Source organism: Metschnikowia bicuspidata (assembly GCF_001664035.1).
Source record: "Metschnikowia bicuspidata var. bicuspidata NRRL YB-4993 chromosome Unknown METBIscaffold_7, whole genome shotgun sequence".
In the NCBI taxonomy this organism is placed as follows: domain Eukaryota; kingdom Fungi; phylum Ascomycota; class Pichiomycetes; order Serinales; family Metschnikowiaceae; genus Metschnikowia; species Metschnikowia bicuspidata.
Genome location: NW_017387737.1, coordinates 440197 through 460572, shown reverse-complemented (window position 1 = coordinate 460572; position 20376 = coordinate 440197). Strand labels below are relative to the sequence as shown.

General features: G+C 48.6%; 9 protein-coding genes across 9 annotated transcripts; 4 read left to right on the top strand and 5 right to left on the bottom strand.

The window, feature by feature from the left end:
- Positions 1-204: 204 nt before the first annotated feature.
- Positions 205-3045, top strand: METBIDRAFT_46853 (mRNA-binding U2 snRNP complex subunit; the record flags this gene model as incomplete). The annotated part of the gene is made up of 1 exon (XM_018858090.1): positions 205-3045. One exon carries the CDS (start codon positions 205-207, stop codon positions 3043-3045), a length of 2841 nt encoding a protein of 946 aa, XP_018709842.1.
- METBIDRAFT_33494 (uncharacterized protein) lies at positions 2990-3867 on the bottom strand. The gene has a single exon (XM_018856309.1). It carries the CDS (start codon positions 3683-3685, stop codon positions 3134-3136), a length of 552 nt encoding a protein of 183 aa, XP_018709841.1. The 5' UTR covers positions 3686-3867; the 3' UTR covers positions 2990-3133.
- Positions 3868-4026: 159 nt separating this feature from the next.
- Positions 4027-7289, top strand: RAD2 (ssDNA endodeoxyribonuclease). Its single transcript, XM_018856308.1, has one exon. The coding sequence runs from the start codon at positions 4076-4078 to the stop codon at positions 7205-7207; it is 3132 nt and encodes a 1043-aa protein (XP_018709840.1). The 5' UTR covers positions 4027-4075; the 3' UTR covers positions 7208-7289.
- A 522-nt stretch (positions 7290-7811) lies between these two features.
- Positions 7812-10094, top strand: METBIDRAFT_46449 (uncharacterized protein; the record flags this gene model as incomplete). Its single annotated transcript, XM_018858042.1, has 1 exon — positions 7812-10094. The coding sequence occupies one exon, from the start codon at positions 7812-7814 to the stop codon at positions 10092-10094; it is 2283 nt and encodes a 760-aa protein (XP_018709839.1).
- Positions 10095-10380: 286 nt separating this feature from the next.
- On the top strand, positions 10381-10914 carry METBIDRAFT_46782 (uncharacterized protein; the record flags this gene model as incomplete). The annotated part of the gene is made up of 1 exon (XM_018858076.1): positions 10381-10914. One exon carries the CDS (start codon positions 10381-10383, stop codon positions 10912-10914), a length of 534 nt encoding a protein of 177 aa, XP_018709838.1.
- Positions 10915-11843: 929 nt separating this feature from the next.
- SAH1 (adenosylhomocysteinase) lies at positions 11844-13193 on the bottom strand (the record flags this gene model as incomplete). The annotated part of the gene is made up of 1 exon (XM_018859135.1): positions 11844-13193. The coding sequence occupies one exon, from the start codon at positions 13191-13193 to the stop codon at positions 11844-11846; it is 1350 nt and encodes a 449-aa protein (XP_018709837.1).
- Positions 13194-14187: 994 nt separating this feature from the next.
- GLN3 (nitrogen-responsive transcriptional regulator) lies at positions 14188-16098 on the bottom strand (the record flags this gene model as incomplete). The annotated part of the gene is made up of 1 exon (XM_018854397.1): positions 14188-16098. One exon carries the CDS (start codon positions 16096-16098, stop codon positions 14188-14190), a length of 1911 nt encoding a protein of 636 aa, XP_018709836.1.
- A 38-nt stretch (positions 16099-16136) lies between these two features.
- METBIDRAFT_221533 (uncharacterized protein) lies at positions 16137-17039 on the bottom strand. Its single transcript, XM_018855145.1, has one exon. The coding sequence runs from the start codon at positions 16907-16909 to the stop codon at positions 16310-16312; it is 600 nt and encodes a 199-aa protein (XP_018709835.1). The 5' UTR covers positions 16910-17039; the 3' UTR covers positions 16137-16309.
- Positions 17040-18221: 1182 nt separating this feature from the next.
- On the bottom strand, positions 18222-19409 carry METBIDRAFT_79828 (uncharacterized protein; the record flags this gene model as incomplete). Its single annotated transcript, XM_018859134.1, has 1 exon — positions 18222-19409. The coding sequence occupies one exon, from the start codon at positions 19407-19409 to the stop codon at positions 18222-18224; it is 1188 nt and encodes a 395-aa protein (XP_018709834.1).
- Positions 19410-20376: the final 967 nt, after the last annotated feature.

The window sequence follows — 20376 nt, the reverse complement described above, 5'->3', positions numbered from 1 at the left end:
AAAGATGACTATAAGAACCAAAGATTCAATAGAGCATTTGATGTGCAGAATGTCCAAACCTACAAGGAGCGAATGTTCGATGTTGTGAAGAACCGTGACTTAAAGCAGATAGATAATCAACTTTCTACCCAGCCGAAAAAGAGACTCAAAATAAGCGACGCTGCAGATGAAAAAGAAGGCAATAATGATGAGAGTGCTGGGCCTATGACTGAAGATGACACGTCAAGTAACTCCAATGCGATAGCTGTCCACAACCCGAGCACTGAGCTAGTAGTGAATGGTCTTATATTGTCTGACTCTGTTCTCGATAAACTCATTCCCACAGGCTACGTCGTAGCCCCGGTGCCAGAGGGATACGAGACCACAGCGCAGATCCCAACGCTTTACAATCTACCGGAGCAAAAATCTCAAGCACACGATTTTAATGATGCATTACCGGAATATTCTGGGATTGCCATGCGAAAGGAAGATGTGAAACATTTTTCAGCTCTTTTAAATGTGGACCCCGAAAGTCTTGTTGACCTGGCAGATCGTCTCAACTTCAATGCTCAGGCTTTGGTGTTCAAAATCAAAAACGGTCAACCAAGTACACGTAAAAAGGCGATGAGATCGATCACTACAGGTGCTGCAAGCTATGGGCCGTCAACTCTTTTTGGAATCATTCTCCCTGTGATTCTTGAGCCTGGCCTTGACGATGCGGACCGCCACATTCTCACTAAGCTCGTTGGAAGATTACTTGCTCCTCTTAATGACGCCATTAGACCATACACTCATAAGATATTTACAGCAATTTCCCCGTCGTTGATTGATGAAGATATAACGCTACGATTAGAAGCAAGAGAGGTGATCTCCAATGTGGCGCGTACCGCGGGCTTTGCCAATGTTGTATCGAGTCTTCGCCCAGACTTAGACCATGAGGATGAATACGTCCGTAACTTAACTTCTCGCGTTCTTGCTGTTGTTGCAATCACTTTTGGGCTAATTAAAGTCTTGCCCTTCATCAAAGCTGTCATTAGGTCGAAAAAAAGTTGGCAAGCGCGTCATACTGGTATACGGACTGTTCATCACATTTGTATTCTTTCTGGAGGTGGAAATGGTGCTCTGATTGTGCCGCATTTACTGCAGCTTATCGATGTTCTAACCCCTGGGATCTCAGATGACTTGCTTCAGGTAAGAACAGCAACTGCTAACACTCTTGCTCAATTAGCGGAGAACGTCCACCCATATGGAATTGAGGCTTTTGAAAAAATTTTGGAACCGACTTGGAATGGGCTTAAGCTTCATCGAGGTCGCGGATTAGCAGCATTTTTAAGGGCCATTGGCTCTATGATTCCCTTGATGGCACATAACACACATTATGTTGAGTATTCGAATTATTACACGAGAGAGCTTGTGCACGTCATGACTAGGGAGTTTTCGAGCCCAGACGAGGACATGAAAAAATCGATTTTGCGCATCCTCATGTCAATGCCTTTGACAAAGACGCTCTTTCCGAACTACCGGCGTCAAATAGTTGCGCCATTTCTTCAGAGCTTTTGGAACAGAAGAGTTGCCCTGGATTCGTTGCAGTTGGCACGCTTGGTGGTAGACGCAACCTTTCTGTTAGCTAAAAAGCTAGATGTATCAATATTTCTTGAAAAGCTAACGCCTTTCGCAAAAGACGCGAATGAAAACTTACGGAGGATGGCATGCGATGCATTGAATAAAATATTGACAGGCTGTCCTGAATCAATCGTGGAGTTGGATCAGACTTTCGACTCGAATTTGGTCGATGCGCTTCTATTTGCATTACAAGAACTGACACAACCAAACCCTGTTTATCTCCAGGCATTTGGAACCATGTGCCAAGTTCTTGGTCGTCGACTCCTGCCCCACGTAACTGTTATTTTGAGTTCTGTTTTGTATCGTCTCAAAAGCAGTGAACCCGAAATTAGACAGCAATCGGCGGATCTAATAACCGTAATTGCGGATGCGATCAAACTTTGCTCCAACGGGGATGATACAACAATGAGAAAATTAATTCTCTTTTTGTATGAACTGTTGGGAGAAGTCTATCCTGAAGTGCTAGGATCCATTATTGGCGCACTTCATAGCTGCATTTCCACCATGGACCGAGAGTCGCTACTCACATTGGAGAACCCATCAGTCAATGTTCTCCTTCCTACTCTCACGCCAATCTTGAAGAATCGACAAGAGAAGGTACAAGAGCAATGCATAAAACTTGTTGGACTCATTGCCAAGGGAAACGCAGAGTCCGTAAATGCCAAGGAATGGATGCGAGTATGTTTTGACCTCTTAGATATGCTCAAATCACAGAAGAAGAGAATTAGAATTGCTGCAAATGCCACTTTTGGAGACATTGCTAGAACTATTGGCCCTCAGGATGTCTTGGTGATGCTTCTTAACAATCTTAATGTTCAGGAACGTCAACTCCGTGTCTGTACAGCTGTGGCTATAGGAATAGTTGCCGACACTTGCTCGCCCTTCACTATACTCCCGGCTCTTATGAACGAATACCGCGTGCCGGACAAAAACGTACAGAATGGTGTTTTGAAAGCTCTTAGTTTTTTATTTGAGTATTTGGATGGATCAACTACAAAAGACTATCTTTTTGCGATTACACCATTGTTAGAGGATGCTTTGACTGACCGTGACCTCGTTCACCGGCAGACTGCCTCTACAGTCGTGCGACACTTGGCATTGAATTGCTATGGTTTATGTCACGATGATTGTCAAGAAGTTTTCATTCATTTTTTGAACCTCGTGTTGCCAAACATATATGAGACATCCCCTCATGTTATATTGAGGATAATTGAGTGCCTAGATGCACTTCGAATTGTTCTAGGACCAGGTGTCTTTCTCAATTATATATGGGCAGGTTTGTTCCAAGCAGCTCGAAAGGTAAGATCCCCTTACTGGAAGGTTTACAATAGCGCGTACGTCCAGAACTGCGACAGCATTGTTCCATACTACCCCCGTTTTGATAGACTAACCCCGGCGGACCCTGTGTCTTATAATGTGGAAGAATTGGACATATGGATGTGAGAATAGCAAATGAAAAAGGAAAAAAAAAGAAAGCGAAGTCATGAATGATCAATGATTTAGCAAATTATTCAGCAAATTTGGAAGAGTTCTATGTGAAGTCTGAGTCTTCTTCGAGCTCGATCTGCGCGTATCGATAGAGATAGCCATCATCAGAGTACCTCTGGTAGCTGATTTCCAGGGTTTGCGTTAAAGGGCGGGCAGTAACTTCGCCATTATAAAGATAGCTGTTGGTAATCATTCTTGTAATCTGACGGGCCTGTTGCTCGAAAATGTCTTGATCATCAGGTGTGCTTGTCAACTCGTCAGAGTTGCCATTTGACGAAGCGTGCCCAGGGTAGCACTCCAGATACCACGCGCCATCATTGCCCTGGAACCAAGGAATATTGTAAAGCCAGGATGTGATTTTCTCAATCAATGGCATGTTCTTTGCTTCACGAGGATTGAATGAAGAGGGCAATTTATTGTTGCGGGAAGATTCAGCTACAAGCTTTGGAGGGCTCATGTGATGAGCAGATACTACGTGAGCACCAGTCTGATCATTTTCCTGGTTTACGTTCGGCCGAGACTCCAACTCGGGTTGGGACACCGAGTGCCTAAGGTGTAAACCCAAGGCCTTGTTGTGATTGAACGAAGGAATCATGCTCGTGGGAAAAACACAGAAGGTGCGAGGCCACAAAGGTTATTGGGGTTTTGGGGCCAAAGCGAGCATGTACGGTAGTGAGAAAATTAGGCACCTAAATATGCACTTGCTTTTAATACTTTACCAGGAAAAGATACTTAGAAAGCCAAATTGAGGTCTCTACAAAGACACAAATGAAAAACCACCGCTGAACGATTTAGAAGTTTTCGGTCCGCAACAAAAGTATGCCGACCTCTTGTTCTCACTAAAGTTGCAGTCAATTGCTAATCGGTTCCAAGTCAGAATCCATATACACTACCATACAGAGCAAGCTTACGCAGGCAAAAGGGTAGATTTCTGTATGCATTGTATCTTCTACTATATAACAAGTTTCAACAAAATTCTGAATATATGGGAGTACATTCTCTTTGGGACATAGTTGGCACGGCTGCTCGGCCAGTTAAGCTAGAGGCTCTTTCACGGAAAAGATTAGCAGTCGATGCTTCGATCTGGATCTATCAGTTCATGAAGGCGGTTCGTGACAAGGAAGGCAATTCATTGGGACAAACTCATATTGTCGGATTTTTCCGCCGGATTTGCAAAATGCTCTACTTTGGGATACTTCCTTTGTTTGTGTTTGATGGAGGAGCGCCACCTCTAAAGAGGCAGGTTATTCAAGCTCGTAAAGAGAGACGCCAAGGAAACCAAGAAAATGCTGCAAACACAGCACAAAAATTGTTGGCAATGCAGATGCATAGAAACATTAGCAGCGGTGCACCTGTCAAGAAGAATAAAACAAGACAGGAGATGTCTAAATCTGCATCCGCTGAAGGAGGTGGCGAGAACGTTTATTTTGATGATTTGCCCATGAATCATGGCGAGAAAGCCATGGTGCCAACGGAATCTTCTGGAAATCAACCCGCAACTTTCCGTAGAAAAGATGAATATCATCTTCCGGAATTGAAGCAATTCACAGTACGAAAGGGTGACCAAAGAATCATGCCCGACGGAGAGCTTGAGGAGTATGGTGAGGGTCAGTCTTGGGATATAGTGGATGGGATCAGCATTGACTCTGTTGATCCGTCCTCTGCCGACTTTGCAGAATTACCGATGGCAACACAGTATATGATTTTGTCTCACTTGAGGCTTCGATCTAGATTGAGATTGGGCTACTCGAAGGACCAGCTTGAAAACCTATTTCCTAATAGCCATGACTTCTCAAAATTTCAGATTCAGCAAGTACAAAAAAGAAATTTTTATACCCAGAAATTGATGACGGTAAGTGGAATGGGCGAAGATACTGGAAATGCTACCCGCAGAATTGCAGGGGATAAAGACAGACAGTATATGCTTGTGAAGAACGATGGTGGCTGGACCTTGTCGTTGGGAAACAACACTAATGAAGATGCAATTGTATTGGATGATGACGATGAAGCTGAGCGATCGACAACTGATTTTGCTATCAAAACAGAAGTCGAAACCGAGGATTCAGAAGATGAACTATTGGAAGATGTTCCGCTCGAAAATCCTGCAAATACTGATGACCAAGGCTTAGGGCTGTACCAAATGAAGAATGATTTGGAGGAGGACGCAATCAACAAAGCTGTCATAGAGTCCATCTACGATCAATATAGACACGAGTTTGAAGATCGCTCTGAAGACTGGCAGCACGAGCAGGTGATCCAGGAAAGGATTGAAAACCTTAGAGATACAGATTTAAGGAAAGCGATCGAAGAATCCAAGAAGGACTTATTCCAGAAAGTTCGCAAAGAGGGCGACTTATCTCAAAATTTGGGTGAGCTTCGCCATGATTCCGAATTCGAATTTGGGAAGTCTATCTTATTTGGGGGTACTGAAACAACGCAAATACAACCCAAAAGTATTACTGAAACCCATTTTCGCGACTCAGCTTCGAGCACTGATCATGTGAATCCTGGCGATTTCCCAAATTATCTTGACGAGTCGGAAAAAGAAGCTACAAAAACCCAAACTAATCCCCTACCCCTGTGGTTTAGCGACTCTTCGCATTTGCAGAGCCCACATGCGTCGGTTGGTTTTCTTTCTGATAAAGTGGAGAATAGGGCTCATGACGAAAATGAGGAGGTGGGCTTGATACCGTATAGTGAAGCAAGAAAGTACTTCAAGGGTACCGCTCGCACAACATCGCAGATAAGCGTGTCTGACAATGAAATGGAACTGGACTCCGACATCCAGATAATTGAGAATATTGTGGAGCGAGAGCCGAATATTACGTCGAGCGAAACAGCACAAACTGATGAGACGTACAAATCCACTGAAGGACAGCCGACCATAGTTGAGAAACCTGTTCTTCAACAAAAACGAAGGAGCAAAAAGGCGGATGCGAAAAAAGTATTTGTGCAAACCAGGAGCCGAGATTCGGCTGATGCCCTTGAAAGCAAAACACCGGCTCGCCTTGAACTGAAAGCTACGTCTCCACAAGCCGAAGGCGTGGATAATGTAGAATCTTCATTTTTACTGGGAGTATCTGACGAAAATTGTCGACTGATGGACGCAACCTATGAAGGAAGAGAGCAACCCAAAATACTAGACTACGATTTTGATGAAAGTGAAGAAGAAGATCTTGTGAAACTACTTCAGGAGGAAGAGCAAGAGCATGCCCAGTTCACCACCAGTATTCAATTGGACAAGATTCCTATCCACACGAAGGTTAGCAATGAACAACTACTACAAGAACAGCTTCAGAAGGCAAAACGTGATGCTGAAGAGGTGACTCAAACAATGATCAATGACGTACAGGAATTGTTGAAGAGATTTGGGATTCCCTATATTACTGCACCAATGGAAGCAGAGGCACAATGTGCCGAACTCTACCAATTAGGATTGGTTGATGGTATTGTAACGGATGATAGTGATTGCTTTCTTTTTGGTGGTAGTCGAATCTACAGAAACATGTTCAATCAAAAGCAGTATGTTGAATGTTATATTGCGGAAGATATAGAGCATAAGGTCGGACTCGATCAACAGAAGCTCATTGAACTCGCGTTGTTACTAGGCAGTGACTACACTGAAGGAGTCAAGGGCATTGGCCCGGTATTAGCCATGGAAATTCTAGCTGAGTTTGGTGGTTTGAGCTCCTTCAAACAATGGTTTGATGAAACAACGAAAACGTTGAAAAAACCCGACTCGGGTCGGCTGAAACTTGAGAAGACCTTGATTTCGAGAATCAAAAATGGGAAACTTTTTCTTTCTGACAAATTTCCCGATCCAGTTGTCGTTGACGCGTACAAACATCCAGAAGTTGATCATGATAACTCCAAGTTTAAATGGGGAGTGCCCCTGTTGGACCAAATAAGAAGCTTCTTAATGTACAATGTAGGCTGGTCACAGGGAAGGGTCGATGAGGTAATGGTACCGTTGATCCGTAATATCAACAAGGCCAGAACAGAAGGTCAGCAGACCACAATAGGAGAGTTTTTCCCACAGGATTACATTTCCTACAAAAAGGATGTGGGTATGGGAAAACGTATGAAGGCAGCAGCTGAACGAATAAGAAAGGTATAAATATATTTTGGGTCAAACATGATAACAGATTGATATACTCGCAATTATAATTCTTAATAAATTCCCAGTGTCTGTTTGACGAACAATAAAACCCGTTTACTCGATCAAAATTAGTGAATTTTGAGCTTTTATCTTTCATTTATGAGGTCTTTGGAGCTTTAGAAGCCCAAACATCAATTCACAGGATCTTCCGCTATACCACCACTTTCTCAAAAGTAGTTGTTTTGCATAATAGTTTTTGGGAGAAGAATACAAAAAATCTTGGAAGTTGTGAAGGAATAGAAGGCGATCATGAAGACTGCGAACCCACGAGCATTTATGATCGATGCGACATCGTTTTTAATCACGGACATAAAAGCCAGAAAACAAAGACAATTCGAAGAAAAGAAAACCCAGAGAATGCTGCTACTATTGAAGTCAATTCGCTATTTACACGGAAGTGCTTACTCAGTGGGGCTTGACCCATTAATTGTTGAGTAATGAACACTGCTGAATTGCACTCGCGTTTTGCTGTCACGTGACTAGAACGTTGGATGCGCGCGAGCACGGCTCCATACTTACTGAGTGTCCTACTTCATTGGAATTGCCGACTAACTCTAAAACCATGGCCGATTCATTTGCGAAAATCTCGTCAATTATTGAATCGGCACGAGACATCACGATTGAGGCTGCAGTGAGCGCTTCAACCAGACTCACCGAGACTCCAACGGCGAAGAGACCCCAAGAAATAGCTAAGCTTCTCAGTTCAAGACTTGATCGCGAAGTGCTCAATGGCATGAAATGTGTCATGACGCTCATTTCGAGCGGTGAAGATGGCCTGATGTATTTTGCTGATGTGGTCAAAAACGTCACTCTGACCAACGCGCGCGTACGTGCGCTCGTGATGATGTACGTCGAGAAGTACGCCGAAAGTGAACCTGACACGGCGCTTCTTTCAATCAATTCTGTGCAGAAGTCCCTAAACGACAAAGCTCCGAACGTGCGCAGTGCCAGCATACGGACACTTGGTGGAATAAGAATCCCTGAGATCGCATCCTTGTTGCTTTTATGCATTAAACGGACACTATCAGATCGTCTGCCAGAAGTCAGGTCCGCCACTGCGTTGGCGATAGGATCTGCATTCACGATTGATGGCATCGACCAACTCAAGCTTCTAGGATATCTTGCCTCTTTAATGGCAGACTCTTCGCCGCTTGTGGTAGGAACTTCAGTTAAAGTCTTTGTTAAGTTGAAGCCCAGCTTCTTAAAGCTCCTGCGCACTAAAACTTGGGCGCCAGTGCATGCAAACTACAGACTGTATGTTCGAATGCTCCCAGATCTCGAAGATTGGAGCTGGTCTCTTCTCACAGACCTTCTAGTGGAATACTGCCGCAGTTTTGTGCCTAGACCATCCCTCGTCTTGCCTGATGGCTCGCGAATGGACGTACCCGAGGACTTTGGTGCATTTCCTAGCGAATACCAATGTGAGATGGACTCAGACTTAGAAAGATTTGTGATGGGCATTTCTTCAGCGGCTTACAGCTCTTCCCCTTTAGTTGTCCTCTCTGCCGTTCGCGCTTTAATTCTGGTTGCAACACCGGCACATATAATTGAATGCGGCTTCCCCAAAATACTAGTCAAAATGATGTCGGAGTCATCTAGCGAGCCAGAAACTCTACACATTTTGCAGCTCATTTCTAAGCTTACCGCATACATGCCGGAAGCTTTCCAGGACTACGCTCGCAAGTTTTTTCTACATCCCCATGACTCCACCGCCGTCGCTTCGTGTAAGCTTCATATTCTTCTGATCATCTTTCATGAAGAAATTGCTGGGTTGATAATTAGGGAGCTCCAATTCAACGCCACTAGCTACAGGCGAGAAATAGCGCAGAGCGCCGTTAAAGCCATCGGCTTTTGTTGTCAAAAGTCTACCGACTGGATTGATCTTATTCTTCAGTGGTGTATTCTGGAAATGGAAAATGAGTCTGCCAGTTTAATCCTTGCTGACTTGTTGAAGGTAGTACGCTTTCTTTTGCAACAAAAGCAAAATCTGCTTCTGCATAACGAACAAGTTACTAGGACCATCTACCGTCTATCCTTGGTGCTACAAAACGCCAATATTCACCTTAATGAGGAGGCCAAATCTAGTATCATCTGGACGATAGGCGAATTCACCGAAGTAACGCAAAACGTCATTGGACCAGATGTTCTCCGTCAAGCACTAAAGACTTATGCTCAAGAGACAGAAAAGGTGAGGTACGAAATCTTGCTTTTAGCAGCGAAATCTTATCTGTTTGAGATTCAAAACATGAATGTCGGACCCGGTGTCCAAGAGACTCCATCAGTCTTAAAAAAGATGTTCGAGTATGTGATGCATCTAGCGCGATATGACATATCCACATGTACAAGAGATAAGGCGAGAATGCTCGATGAGTTATTTCGCGATGTCTCAAATCACCAATTGGCATATTTATTCATGCAAGCGCCAAAGGCTGTGCCTCAGATAGCAGGAGAGATAAAAAGTTTTGCTTTGCTCACTCGCTACATGAAAACACCCGCGTGGGCTGACGTTTCCACCCTTCCACCTACATCAATTAGAAAGGAATCAGGCAGATCTAATCTGTCTTTGACAAGCTACAAGAACGATTTACGTAGCGGAATCTCAAATAGCGCAATCACAGACTCTGCAATGGTAACAACACCAATAGCCTCAGCAGCAGGCATTCGCTCAAATTCCAATCGTTTACAAAGTCTTGACGAGTTCTTTGGTGACGAGGATGAGAGCGAAGAATCCAGTATCAACGAGAGTGACGCTGATCGGTCGTCGGCTACTGAGTTGTCGGCTTCTGAGTCAGAAAGTGAATTAGACTCTGATTCGGAGTCAGAAAACCTGCTGATAGATCAGTAGCTCCTCTCAAGGGTCATGATAGGATAGGCATAGTGGCTAAAAGTGCCGAATGTTTGTTTAGCGCAAAAACTCATATCAACATTAATTACTTCAATGTCAAACATCGCATTGCTGTGTATAGTGGACACCAACTAAATAATTATTTACATCGCACGGCAGAAGTAGCTTTACGGCAAAATAGCAAGCCTACAAAGTCAAATTGATATATAATGAGTCACACCGTCAGTAAGTACCCTCATGGGCAATGTATTAGAGTATGATGGTGTACAGATTTTCCGCTTGATCAATGACGCATTCAACTCTTTGGCATAAATCAGTCAGGTTCTTTAAGATGATCAAACGCGGGGCAACTCTAGGACTTTTGCGTCAGTATTCCAGGTATGCAAAAAACGACCAAATCTTCTTGCATGATGTTGCAGGAAGGTATGCGGCAACACTTTCCAAAAACGCCACGGATGTGCCCATTGGATTCTCGCCTTCGCTTGAAGTGAGCCCCTCAAACTTTGAAGGAAATCCTAAGTTTTTAGATTTGCTTCACGATAGAATCAAAACTGGTATCCAGAATGATTTTACTTTCATTATGGAGGCTGGCACAAATGCTCTGACCTACATGCCCATCTACGATTTCAGAGAAATTCCCAAGTACGCTCGCACGCCGAACGTAGATGATGTCTTTGGATACGTTTTGGTAGATGGATCTGGAAAGATTGTCCCCGACAGTTATGAAAAGAACGACTTGTACCGGATTTGTAATGGAACTGGTCTCATCAAGTTGAGTGAGTATTTGCTCGAAGAGATGAAAAAGGCAACTTCGGCGTAGTGTCCTTAAAAACATGTGCGTTCATCCATAGGCTCTTTCTGTGCCCCCCCCCCCCCTCCCTTGAACAAAGTGTCTCAATTGTTCATGAGCACTAACACCTCTAAAAGAAATATGTTTCCTTATTTTGAGTCGCAGAAGTACAGGAGTAATCTACTGGCGGTTCTTATCATTTTAAACCAGAAATGTATTTGTATGGCTAATGTATATCGAAAAAAATTCCGCAAGTATTACTAGAGATCTCATCTGCTTTCTGCTCATCTTTCATACTTGCTGTGTAGCGACTAGCTCATCCTACGGCGGAAAATCACACCATCCTGATACATAGACAAGGGTATCCTACCAATTTAACGCATGAAATCAAAAATCGTGGTCCTGAATTCAGCTTACCAATAAGCTGACATTCGATAAAGGAAGCTATTTCGCGAGTAGCAATCAAAAGTAATGAATAACGAATCAGCTCGATTGCTCGCAACAAATGGTTGTAATTTCTCCATTAGATTAACAGATTCTTGTTCTCACAATCCAGACATAGGCTTTCACAATGTGAGATTCTACGATCGCAACGGGCTTGGGCTGAGGGTATGAAGATTAGAAACACGCTTTCCGTAGATGTGCATGAAATAAGATAGGCCAGGCGCGACTACGATGGAAATGAGACAACCCACATTGGTGGTACTCTGTATTAATATGTACATTCCGTTGAGGATATATCTGTATAGTTAACCGTTGTTAAACCCACTTGAAAAACCATCATAAAGCCATAAAAAAATTGTGAAATAGATCGTGATATGCAGTTGATGCAGATGAAATAGAGAAGGAAAGGTCAGATCTTCGAAGATTCAAAGAAAAGATTCATCATTCCAGGCAGTCGCGAGGAGTATGATGAGATGCGTTTTCAAGTAGTCACAGTACAAGCAGCAGCTGCGCGCTTAGTATCTGTAAATATCGGCCTTGAATGGACCCTCCTTTGGAATGCCCAAGTACTCGGCTTGAGTGTCGGTCAAGGTGGACAATCTAGCGCCCAAGTGGTCCAAGTGGCACTTGGCGACAGTCTCGTCTAAGATCTTTGGCAACAAGTGGACACCGACATCGAACTTACCGTTCTTGCCAAACTCAGGGAACTGAGATCTGAACTCCTCGTTCTCGGCGTTGAACAAAGCAATCTGGGCCAAGACCTGGTTGGAGAAAGAACAGGACATGACAAAAGAGGAGTGGCCGGTGGCGCAACCCAAGTTGACCAATCTACCCTCGGCCAACAAGATAATGTGGCGGCCGTTCTTCATCAAGAATCTGTCGACTTGAGGCTTGATGTTGACAACGGACTCGGCGTTGGCCTTCAACCAAGCGACATCAATCTCAATGTCAAAGTGACCAATGTTACAAACGATGGCGTCCTCTGGCATTTGAGAGAAGTGTTCGCCAGTGAGGATGTCACGGCAACCAGTGGTGGTGACGAAAATTTGGCCAATGGCGGCAACCTCCTCCATAGGAGCAACCTGGTAGCCGGAGACAGCGGCTTGCAAGGCGTTGATGGGGTCAATCTCGGTGACAATGACACGAGCACCCATACCGGCCAAAGCCATGGCGCAACCCTTACCGACATCACCGAAACCAGCGACAACAGCAACCTTACCGGCGATCATGACGTCGGTAGCTCTCTTGATACCGTCAACAAGGGACTCTCTGCAGCCGTACAAGTTGTCGAACTTGGACTTGGTCACGGAGTCGTTGACGTTGATAGCAGGCACCTTCAAGTTGCCGTTCTTGAGCATCTTGTACAAGTGGTGGACACCAGTGGTGGTCTCCTCGGACAAACCGAAACAGCCCTCCAACATCTCGGGGTACTTCTCGTGGACCAAGGTGGTCAAGTCTCCACCGTCGTCCAAAATCAAGTTCAACTTCTTGTCGTCCTTGAAAGCGAACAATTGCTGCTCGATACACCACAAGTACTCCTCGTCGGTCTCACCCTTCCAAGCAAAGACGGGAACACCGGCGGCGGCAATGGCAGCAGCGGCGTGGTCCTGGGTGGAGAAAATGTTACAAGAACTCCAGGTGACCTCGGCACCGAGAGCAACCAAGGTCTCGATCAACACAGCGGTCTGGATAGTCATGTGCAAACAGCCGGCAATTCTGGCACCCTTCAATGGCTGGGATGGTCCGTACTTCTTTCTGATGTACATCAAGCCGGGCATTTCGTTTTCGGACAACTCAATGTCCTTTCTGCCGAAAGCGGCGAGGGAGATGTCAGCGACTTTGTAGTTGGAAGCAGGGGCAGCCATGGTGTTTAATTTGTGTTCAACAATTAGAAAAATTTTCGGGGCAGGGCGGTGGGAATACGCGTCCTTATATACGGAGCGCGCCTGTGTGCAGGTCGCTACGACCGCCTTCAGGCTCTGGGATGGGCAAAAATTTGTTGACCGCCGCGCGTATACGATACCTTTCGGTGGCTAATCCGCGTGCCACGTGAAAAACGTGTGTTTTTGTTGAGGTGTGTATCCAGCAAGGGGGCCGGATTTGCATGTGAAAATGGTGGGCTGATACCGGCTCCGACGCCCGCAGAACCTACGGTGGTCTAGAAAATAAAAAAACAGAATCCACTCACGTGCAATTGCTCGAGGTGCCCCTGTCAGCAATGAATCCAACTCACATGCTCTTGTTTTTACTTTGATTGATGATAAGACATGACACTAGGCGCCCGGTTCGATGCGCGACGTAAATTCATATCTCCGACGGGGAAGCAAGATATCCCAGGTGTTCAGCATTGTTTCTCGCGGATATTTCATAAATCTATAGTTTATCTGAATTTGAATTCCATTTCACCTGCAACACATGTTTCTATTCTCGCTCGGTTCAGATCTCACCTGCATTCCTTCCACATACCACCGGCATTCCACCTAGGTAACACCCATATTCAACATATATTTCCGATCCAAACCATGCTCAGTATATTAAAATTTTCATTCGATCCTCCTGCTCACGTCACATGCAGGGAACTATCCAATCGTTCGGCATAGTCTGGTTCACTCCGTCTCACGGACATCGGCCTTCTCGAGCATGTCACGTGACCACGCCCTGCCTGCCAAGAGTCGAAGCTTTGGCGCTCACAGGCGTGGAAAACACCTGAGGCTATCCTGTAATTATCAGAAGCTCTGATTCCCTTGCTTTCCGGTTGCCACTTCGCGAGTGGCCGGCGGCTCGTCTATAAGGAGGTCTATTGTATAAGGAGGCCACGTCTTGAAAGACAAGTCAATTCCATGCGCTGCGCAACGAGCATCAAATCTCAAACTTCAACCAGTCCAAGTCCGTCGCAGGCTTTATATCCTCCAGGGGAGAGGCGGTCGAAAACTCGCCCTTGAGACCATGCGTGAGGGATGACTTGGTGGTTGTTGGCTTGATATCGAACTTGCCCCCCATGTTGAGCGCGGTCTCGGGCGAAGTGGTGCCCTCCGACTCCTCGCTATGTAGAGAGGTGTAGTTTTTGAAAAAATCGTCGGTCTCCATGTCATCTTCATTCTTCACCGGGGAGGCTAACCCCTCGTTGCCACTCTTGAGATAGCTGTCGTAGTTGGGGATATCACTAGGCACCGCGAAGGATTGCCGGTGGCTATTCTCGTCAAAGATAGTGGGCGAGGAGGCGGAGTACGGCGTGAAGTCCGACGTGATGCTATCGCGGCCCGCCCTCGAGATGCTGTTCCTTTGCTGGCCATGAGGCGAGGCGGCCGAGATTTGGTCGAAGTACATATTGTTGTTGGTGGCCAACGACGCGGGCTGCAGGCCGGTGAAGTACCTCGAGAACGCCGAGTTCATCGGCCCGGACTGCGCAGAAGTGCTGAGGCCCTGTAGGGGGGTGGCTGACCTTCCGAGGCCCGCGACATAGCTCTTCTTCATTTGGGGCGTGGCCGAGCCGCCGCGCTTGCCAGTGGCCGAGCCCACGGTGGTGAAAGAGCCACTGAACCCGTTGACCGGCGCGAAGCGCCTTCCGTAGGAGTCGGACAATTCGGAGATGTTTACCTCCGACTTCTTTCGCTTGAACTGCAGCGACGCGCTGGTGCTGTATGGCGACGACGGCGTTGACATCTGCATGGAGCTGCCGAGACTGTGCGGCGTGCTTTTCTCGTGGATGGGCGTTGACGCTGTCTGGTAAGAGCACGCGCCCGAGGGCTTCGGTAGTATGAGCACGTTCTTGGGCTTGGAGGCGTCCGCGGAAAAGTAGGCCGACCCCACCAGGCCGTAGCTGAACGCGGCAGCGGGTCCCAGCATGGGGCTGTTCAGAATGGGGATTCCCGAGGCATGGTCGTGCTTGGCGCGCGAGTACTCCGCCAGGTACGAGCCGTGGCGTGAGAGACTGGAGGGAAAGCCCGCGGCGCGAGGCGTGGCCGAGGCCCGGCGCGAGCTGCGCTTGCGGATGACGTCGGTCTTGAGCGAGAGCGGGCGCGTCGTGCCGTGCAACTTCAAGAACAACCCGCAGGCATTGCACAACGTGTTGCCGTCCGGGTCTTTCCGCCAGAGGGGCGTTTTGAGCGTGCCGCAGTTGTTGCACTCCGTGGGTTTCTTGGTGTCGGCAGCAGCACCCTTGTCGCCTGCAGAGGGCAGGGGCTGCCGGTCCTGCTTGGGGAGCTTCTGGAGGGAGGAGGTCAAGTTCGAGCGCAAGGCCTGGTGCTTCTGCTGCTGATGCGACGGCGGCGGCGCCGTGTCCCTGCCGAGCCGCGTGGACATGGCAACGCGCGGCCTGTCGCTGGCCGACGGCGTGTGTGACGACTCGCGCGACAGCAGGGCGCCGTCGTACGTGCCGCTGGGGCTGCTGTCCAAGGACCGCGGCGTGACCGACTGCCGCGTGAGCAGCTCCGGGCGGCTTTTGTGCGCCTTGCCGAACGACACGGATGTGGACACGGGCCCGCGCAAGTCGTCCACCGAGAGCGGCAGCAACAAGTCGAGCACCTTGGCGTGCGGGTGGTTCTGTGGCGCGTTGCCCGGCGCGCTGGCGGGCGCGGGCGCGCCGCTGCTCCATTCACGCTGCGCCCGCGTGTTGTCTTCCCTGACCTGGCGGTTTTCGACCCGCGGCTGTAGCGCCAAAAGGCGCTTGGCCTGGGAGAAGAGGTCTCTGATGGACGGTCCGGTGGACAAGTCCGACTTGGCCTTGGCGGGGAGCAGCACCGGCGGCGGCGTGCTGGTGTAGTTGCTCATGGCAGGCCGTGTGGTTTAGTGTTTTTTTTTTTTTTTTCTGGGGAGAAAGGCCGTGGGCTGGAGGTGCGGAATTGGGGTGTGGGCGGTGTGGCGGGGGACTCTGCTGGCGCAGGCCGAAAAAAACGGGGAGTGCTTTTCGGGCAGAGCTGGGGCCGGGCTGCGAGACTGGGTCCAGGGCCGGGCGTGAGGGCGTGTTTGTTCTAGGCTGGGGCTAGAAATGCGAGCGCCGTGGAGGGAAGCGAGGATCGGGACAAAAGCAGGCGCCCAGGAGAAACGCACGCGTCCTGGAGAAAAGGGTGCTGGTGCTGGAGAAGGTCCTAGTAGAGAAGGTCCTGGGGCAGGATCGGAATACAGGGTCCGGAAAAAAGGGTCCTGGGATGACGTGGGGTTTGTTCCTGATGGGCCTCTTTTTTCCCCATGACGAAATGAGTCTTTTTTTCCTCCTGTTTCGCGGAGGTACGGGTGCTCGGGGTATTCCAGGCTGCGGACTAATGGAAGGCGAGGCAGCCAAGGCCCTGGAGCAGCCTGGGGTGCGCGAGGATTCCTGTTTGGGCCGCATTTCTGGTGCTGGTCGGTTTTTCTGGTGCTGGTCGGTTTTTCTGGTTTTGGCCGGTATTTCTGGTTTTGGCCGGTATTTCTGGTTTTGGCCGGTATTTCTGGTTTTGGCCGGTATTTTCGGTTTTGGGCTATCTTTCTGGTTTTGGGCCCGCAAAAACCGAGCCACGTGCCGGCCCTGTCGGGGTGTCGTATTCGGTGTGGCGTGGTGGTGTAGTCTTCGGACTCCATGCGCGCTGTAACTCCGGGCGGCCATGCACACCAGTGCTTCTTGCGGGGCGGCCCCGAACCGAGGGCAGGCAGGCAGATTCGCGCGTTGCCGAGCAGGTGAAGTCAGTCGAAAACTGGCCTCGCTGCTGGGACGGGAAGACAGCGAGGAAACAAGGCAGAGTGGTGGGACGAGAGTAGGAAGTGTTTGAATTCGAGTGGATGAGACCGTCAAGCGGTGAAATGAGACGGTCAATTAATGAAATAGGACAGTCAAATAGTGAAATGAGACAGTGATAAGACAATCGAATGGGGCAATCAAATGGGGCAATCAAATGGGGCAATCAAATGGGAGGAGACATGAGAGGAGCCATGGAAAGAAGATATGAGAGGAGGACAAAGAGGCAGAAATTGGAGGAAGGAACGAAAACAAAGAACGAAAATACAGAACCGACTGCAAAGAAGGAAAAACAAAAATAAATCATAAATCATAAATCATAAATCATAAATCATAAATCATAAATCATAAATCATAAATCATAAATCATAAATCATAAATCATAAAAAGGTCAATCGAGATATCTGGGTGGACCAGCCAGGCTCTTGCATCCAGTGCACCTGGAAATCACGCTCAAATATATGGCCCCACCATGCGACCCTGCTTTCAACAAATCATCTGACCGGAATAGGTCATGTGAGGGCATCTATTGATTTCACAGAATCATCCGAGTATTCTCGCCCGAGGACAAACCTTTCACAGCAAAACGAGATGGACGTAGTCACCGAAAAAAAAATCACCCTGTTATGAATTATTTACAAATGTTGTCAACAAGGGTTTATGAATCATCTCTGAAATCTCGCGAGCGTTTTTCAAGTAACTACTGCTGAGTGAATAATGGAAACTACTGCGAAAGAGTCAATGGAAAAACAATCATCATCATTCCACCGAAATCACACATGTACCCTCTCGATCACTGAGTGAAAAATACGTAAATAAAAGAGACCCGAATACCCCTAGCAAGACTTTTCTTTAAACTATTAGATTAACTTAATTCCTGGATGCACCTCTGGAAAATGACATATCAGAATCATTTCGGGAGTGGCCTCACGGGCAATCACAAGAATAGACACTCACGGCCCTGGATATGCGTGGAATCGATTCGTAGAATCACGTCAGGAAAGCCCTTCAATACTACCCGGATCAAACCACTGCGCAGACTCACCCAAGCACAGGCAGACATACTCGCCCAAGCCCAGGCAGGCACAACGACCCTCGCTGAGAAAATGGCCTTGCGTTCATTACACAACATAGATCACACGTGCTTCTGCGCTATATCCTGTTCCAGTTCGCACCACGGGGCTCACGCGTCCTCGTCCTTCTCCTCCTTCTGATGGTGGTGGTGGTAGCCCTTTCCTCTCCGGCGCTCGTTGGGGTTGTACGGGTGCGAGTTGTCCGAGTGGAGCCTGTACTCGAACGTCACTCCATTGACTCTTTCGTTGGACGAGCTCAACTGGGTCTCCACACAGTCCGAGCCTTGCATGATGGCATCCACCTCGCGGATCACTCGCAAGATGGCATCGCAGTACACCCTCCTGGCATGGAAGCCGGCGACGGAGCCCTTCTTGTCCTCGTCGTCCGCGGACTTCTTGCTCACGTGCGAGTTGGAGTTCCAGATGCTGATGATCTCCTCGTCGCGGCGCACGCTGAGCACCAAGCCCACAATGTCGCTCAACAACGCGTCGTGGTGCTCCTTGCGGCCCAGGAGGATGCAGCCGGTCAACGTCTTGAGCACCAACCGCTCCCACACCAACGTGGCCCTGCGCCGGCCCCTCTGGATGGCCTCCTGGCTCTCCTGGCTGGCCGCGTTGGGGTTCACGCGGTGGCTGAAGCGGAACACCCACCGCCCGCCGCGGGAGTTGATCGGGTCCTCCCACACCGGGTTGACCCCCGTCTTGAAGACCAAGAGCTCGCTCCCGTTCACCAACTCGTGCGACTTCTTCAACGCCGACAAGCTCATCCACATCTGCTCTAGCGACGCGATGGGCTTCACCGGCTTCTCCGGCTGCCCGAAGCACGGGAACTCGATCTCCGTGGCCGCCTGCAAGTACGAGTCCACGGCCGCCGCGCCGGCCTTGGCGGCGTCGGGCGCCGCGGAGCCGCCCTCGTCGGCCACCGCGGGCACCTTCGTCTTGCTCCGCGAGTGGTGCCAGATGGTCCAGCAGTAGGGCAAAACATGCAGATTCTCGGCAAGCGCGCTCACCGCGGCCTTGGCCTCTTGCTCCGGGTCTCGCTTGGGCACGTCAACGGTGGACACGGCGAGCGCGGTCGGGTGTTTGTACGACGACCGGCCGGAGTACCGGTGCGCGTTGGAATGATTGCTCGAATGGCGGCCGTTGCCACGGCCCAGCTCCGGGTCACCGGACTGGTGGTGGTTGTGACTGGCCGCCTTGTGGTATTTCTGCGGCCCGGGCTCGCTGGAGCCTTGCTGCTTGTTCGGGTTCATGATCCGGTTAAATAGCGACTCGGCTCTCTTCAAGTTCTCGGACATGGTTGGATGGGGGCGGGGGGTGTGCGGATATGTGGGGGGATGGTCCAGGAAAGCGTGTCTTTCCGGTCGATGCAGTGAGTATGTGAGAGGCCGCGGGGGTCCGAGTGTTCGTTCTGTGTGCTTGTGGAGGTGCTGGCAGAGATGGCAGGCTGGGATCAGCGGGAGGGCGGACCAGGGCGGCTAAATCCGGGGTCGGGAGCTGCGACTGGCTATGGAAATGGCTGACTTTTTTTTTTTATTTCTCTGGCTTGGAAACAGAGTGCGTGAGCTTCAGGTCGTGCTGCAAAACAGGCGTGCCGGAGGCGGTTGGGCGGGTGTGGTGGGATATTCTGTGAGGGCAGAGTAGCAGGTTCAAGGCTGAAAAACTTGTCGAGCAGTCTCGGAATCAGCAGGTAGGATAGCGTTTCTATGTATGCTTCACAAACGGAAATGCGGATGGGATGGGAAAAGCGTCTTTTTGGTGGCGGAGGGAAGGAGGGTTCTATGATGGACGGGAAGAGAAACAATGCCGGGTGGCCAGAGGGCAGCTGGCTCCGGCCATGGGAACCACCTAACAAATTTTTCCCGGGTCGTGTGCGGCCCGAAAGCCGGGTGGAAGTTTCGGGCGGCGCGCTGGTTCTGGTATTGGCAGTGGGCCTAGCGAGCCCACCAGCACGTTGCCTCGAGCCGTGGCATGCTCCTTGTAAATGTACTCCCTGTAATCCCTGTTGAAATGTACTTTCTGTAGAAATGTGCTTTCTGTAGAAATGTACTCCCTGTACTCCCTGTAGAATCGTACTTTCTGTAGAAATGTGCTTCCTGTAGAAATGTACTTTCTGTTGAAATGTACTTCCTGTAGAAATGTACTTTCTGTAGAAATGTGCTTTCTGTAGAAATGTACTTTCTGTAGAAATGTGCTTTCTGTAGAAATGTACTTTCTGTAGAAATGTGCTTTCTGTAGAAATGTACTTTCTGTAGAAATGTGCTT

Excerpts from the sequence above, each read along its gene's own strand:
- METBIDRAFT_33494 (XM_018856309.1), bottom strand. The coding sequence starts at position 3,685 with ATGATTCCTTCGTTCAATCACAACAAGGCCTTGGGTTTACACCTTAGG.
- RAD2 (XM_018856308.1), top strand. The coding sequence starts at position 4,076 with ATGGGAGTACATTCTCTTTGGGACATAGTTGGCACGGCTGCTCGGCCA.
- METBIDRAFT_221533 (XM_018855145.1), bottom strand. The coding sequence starts at position 16,909 with ATGGCCGCCCGGAGTTACAGCGCGCATGGAGTCCGAAGACTACACCAC.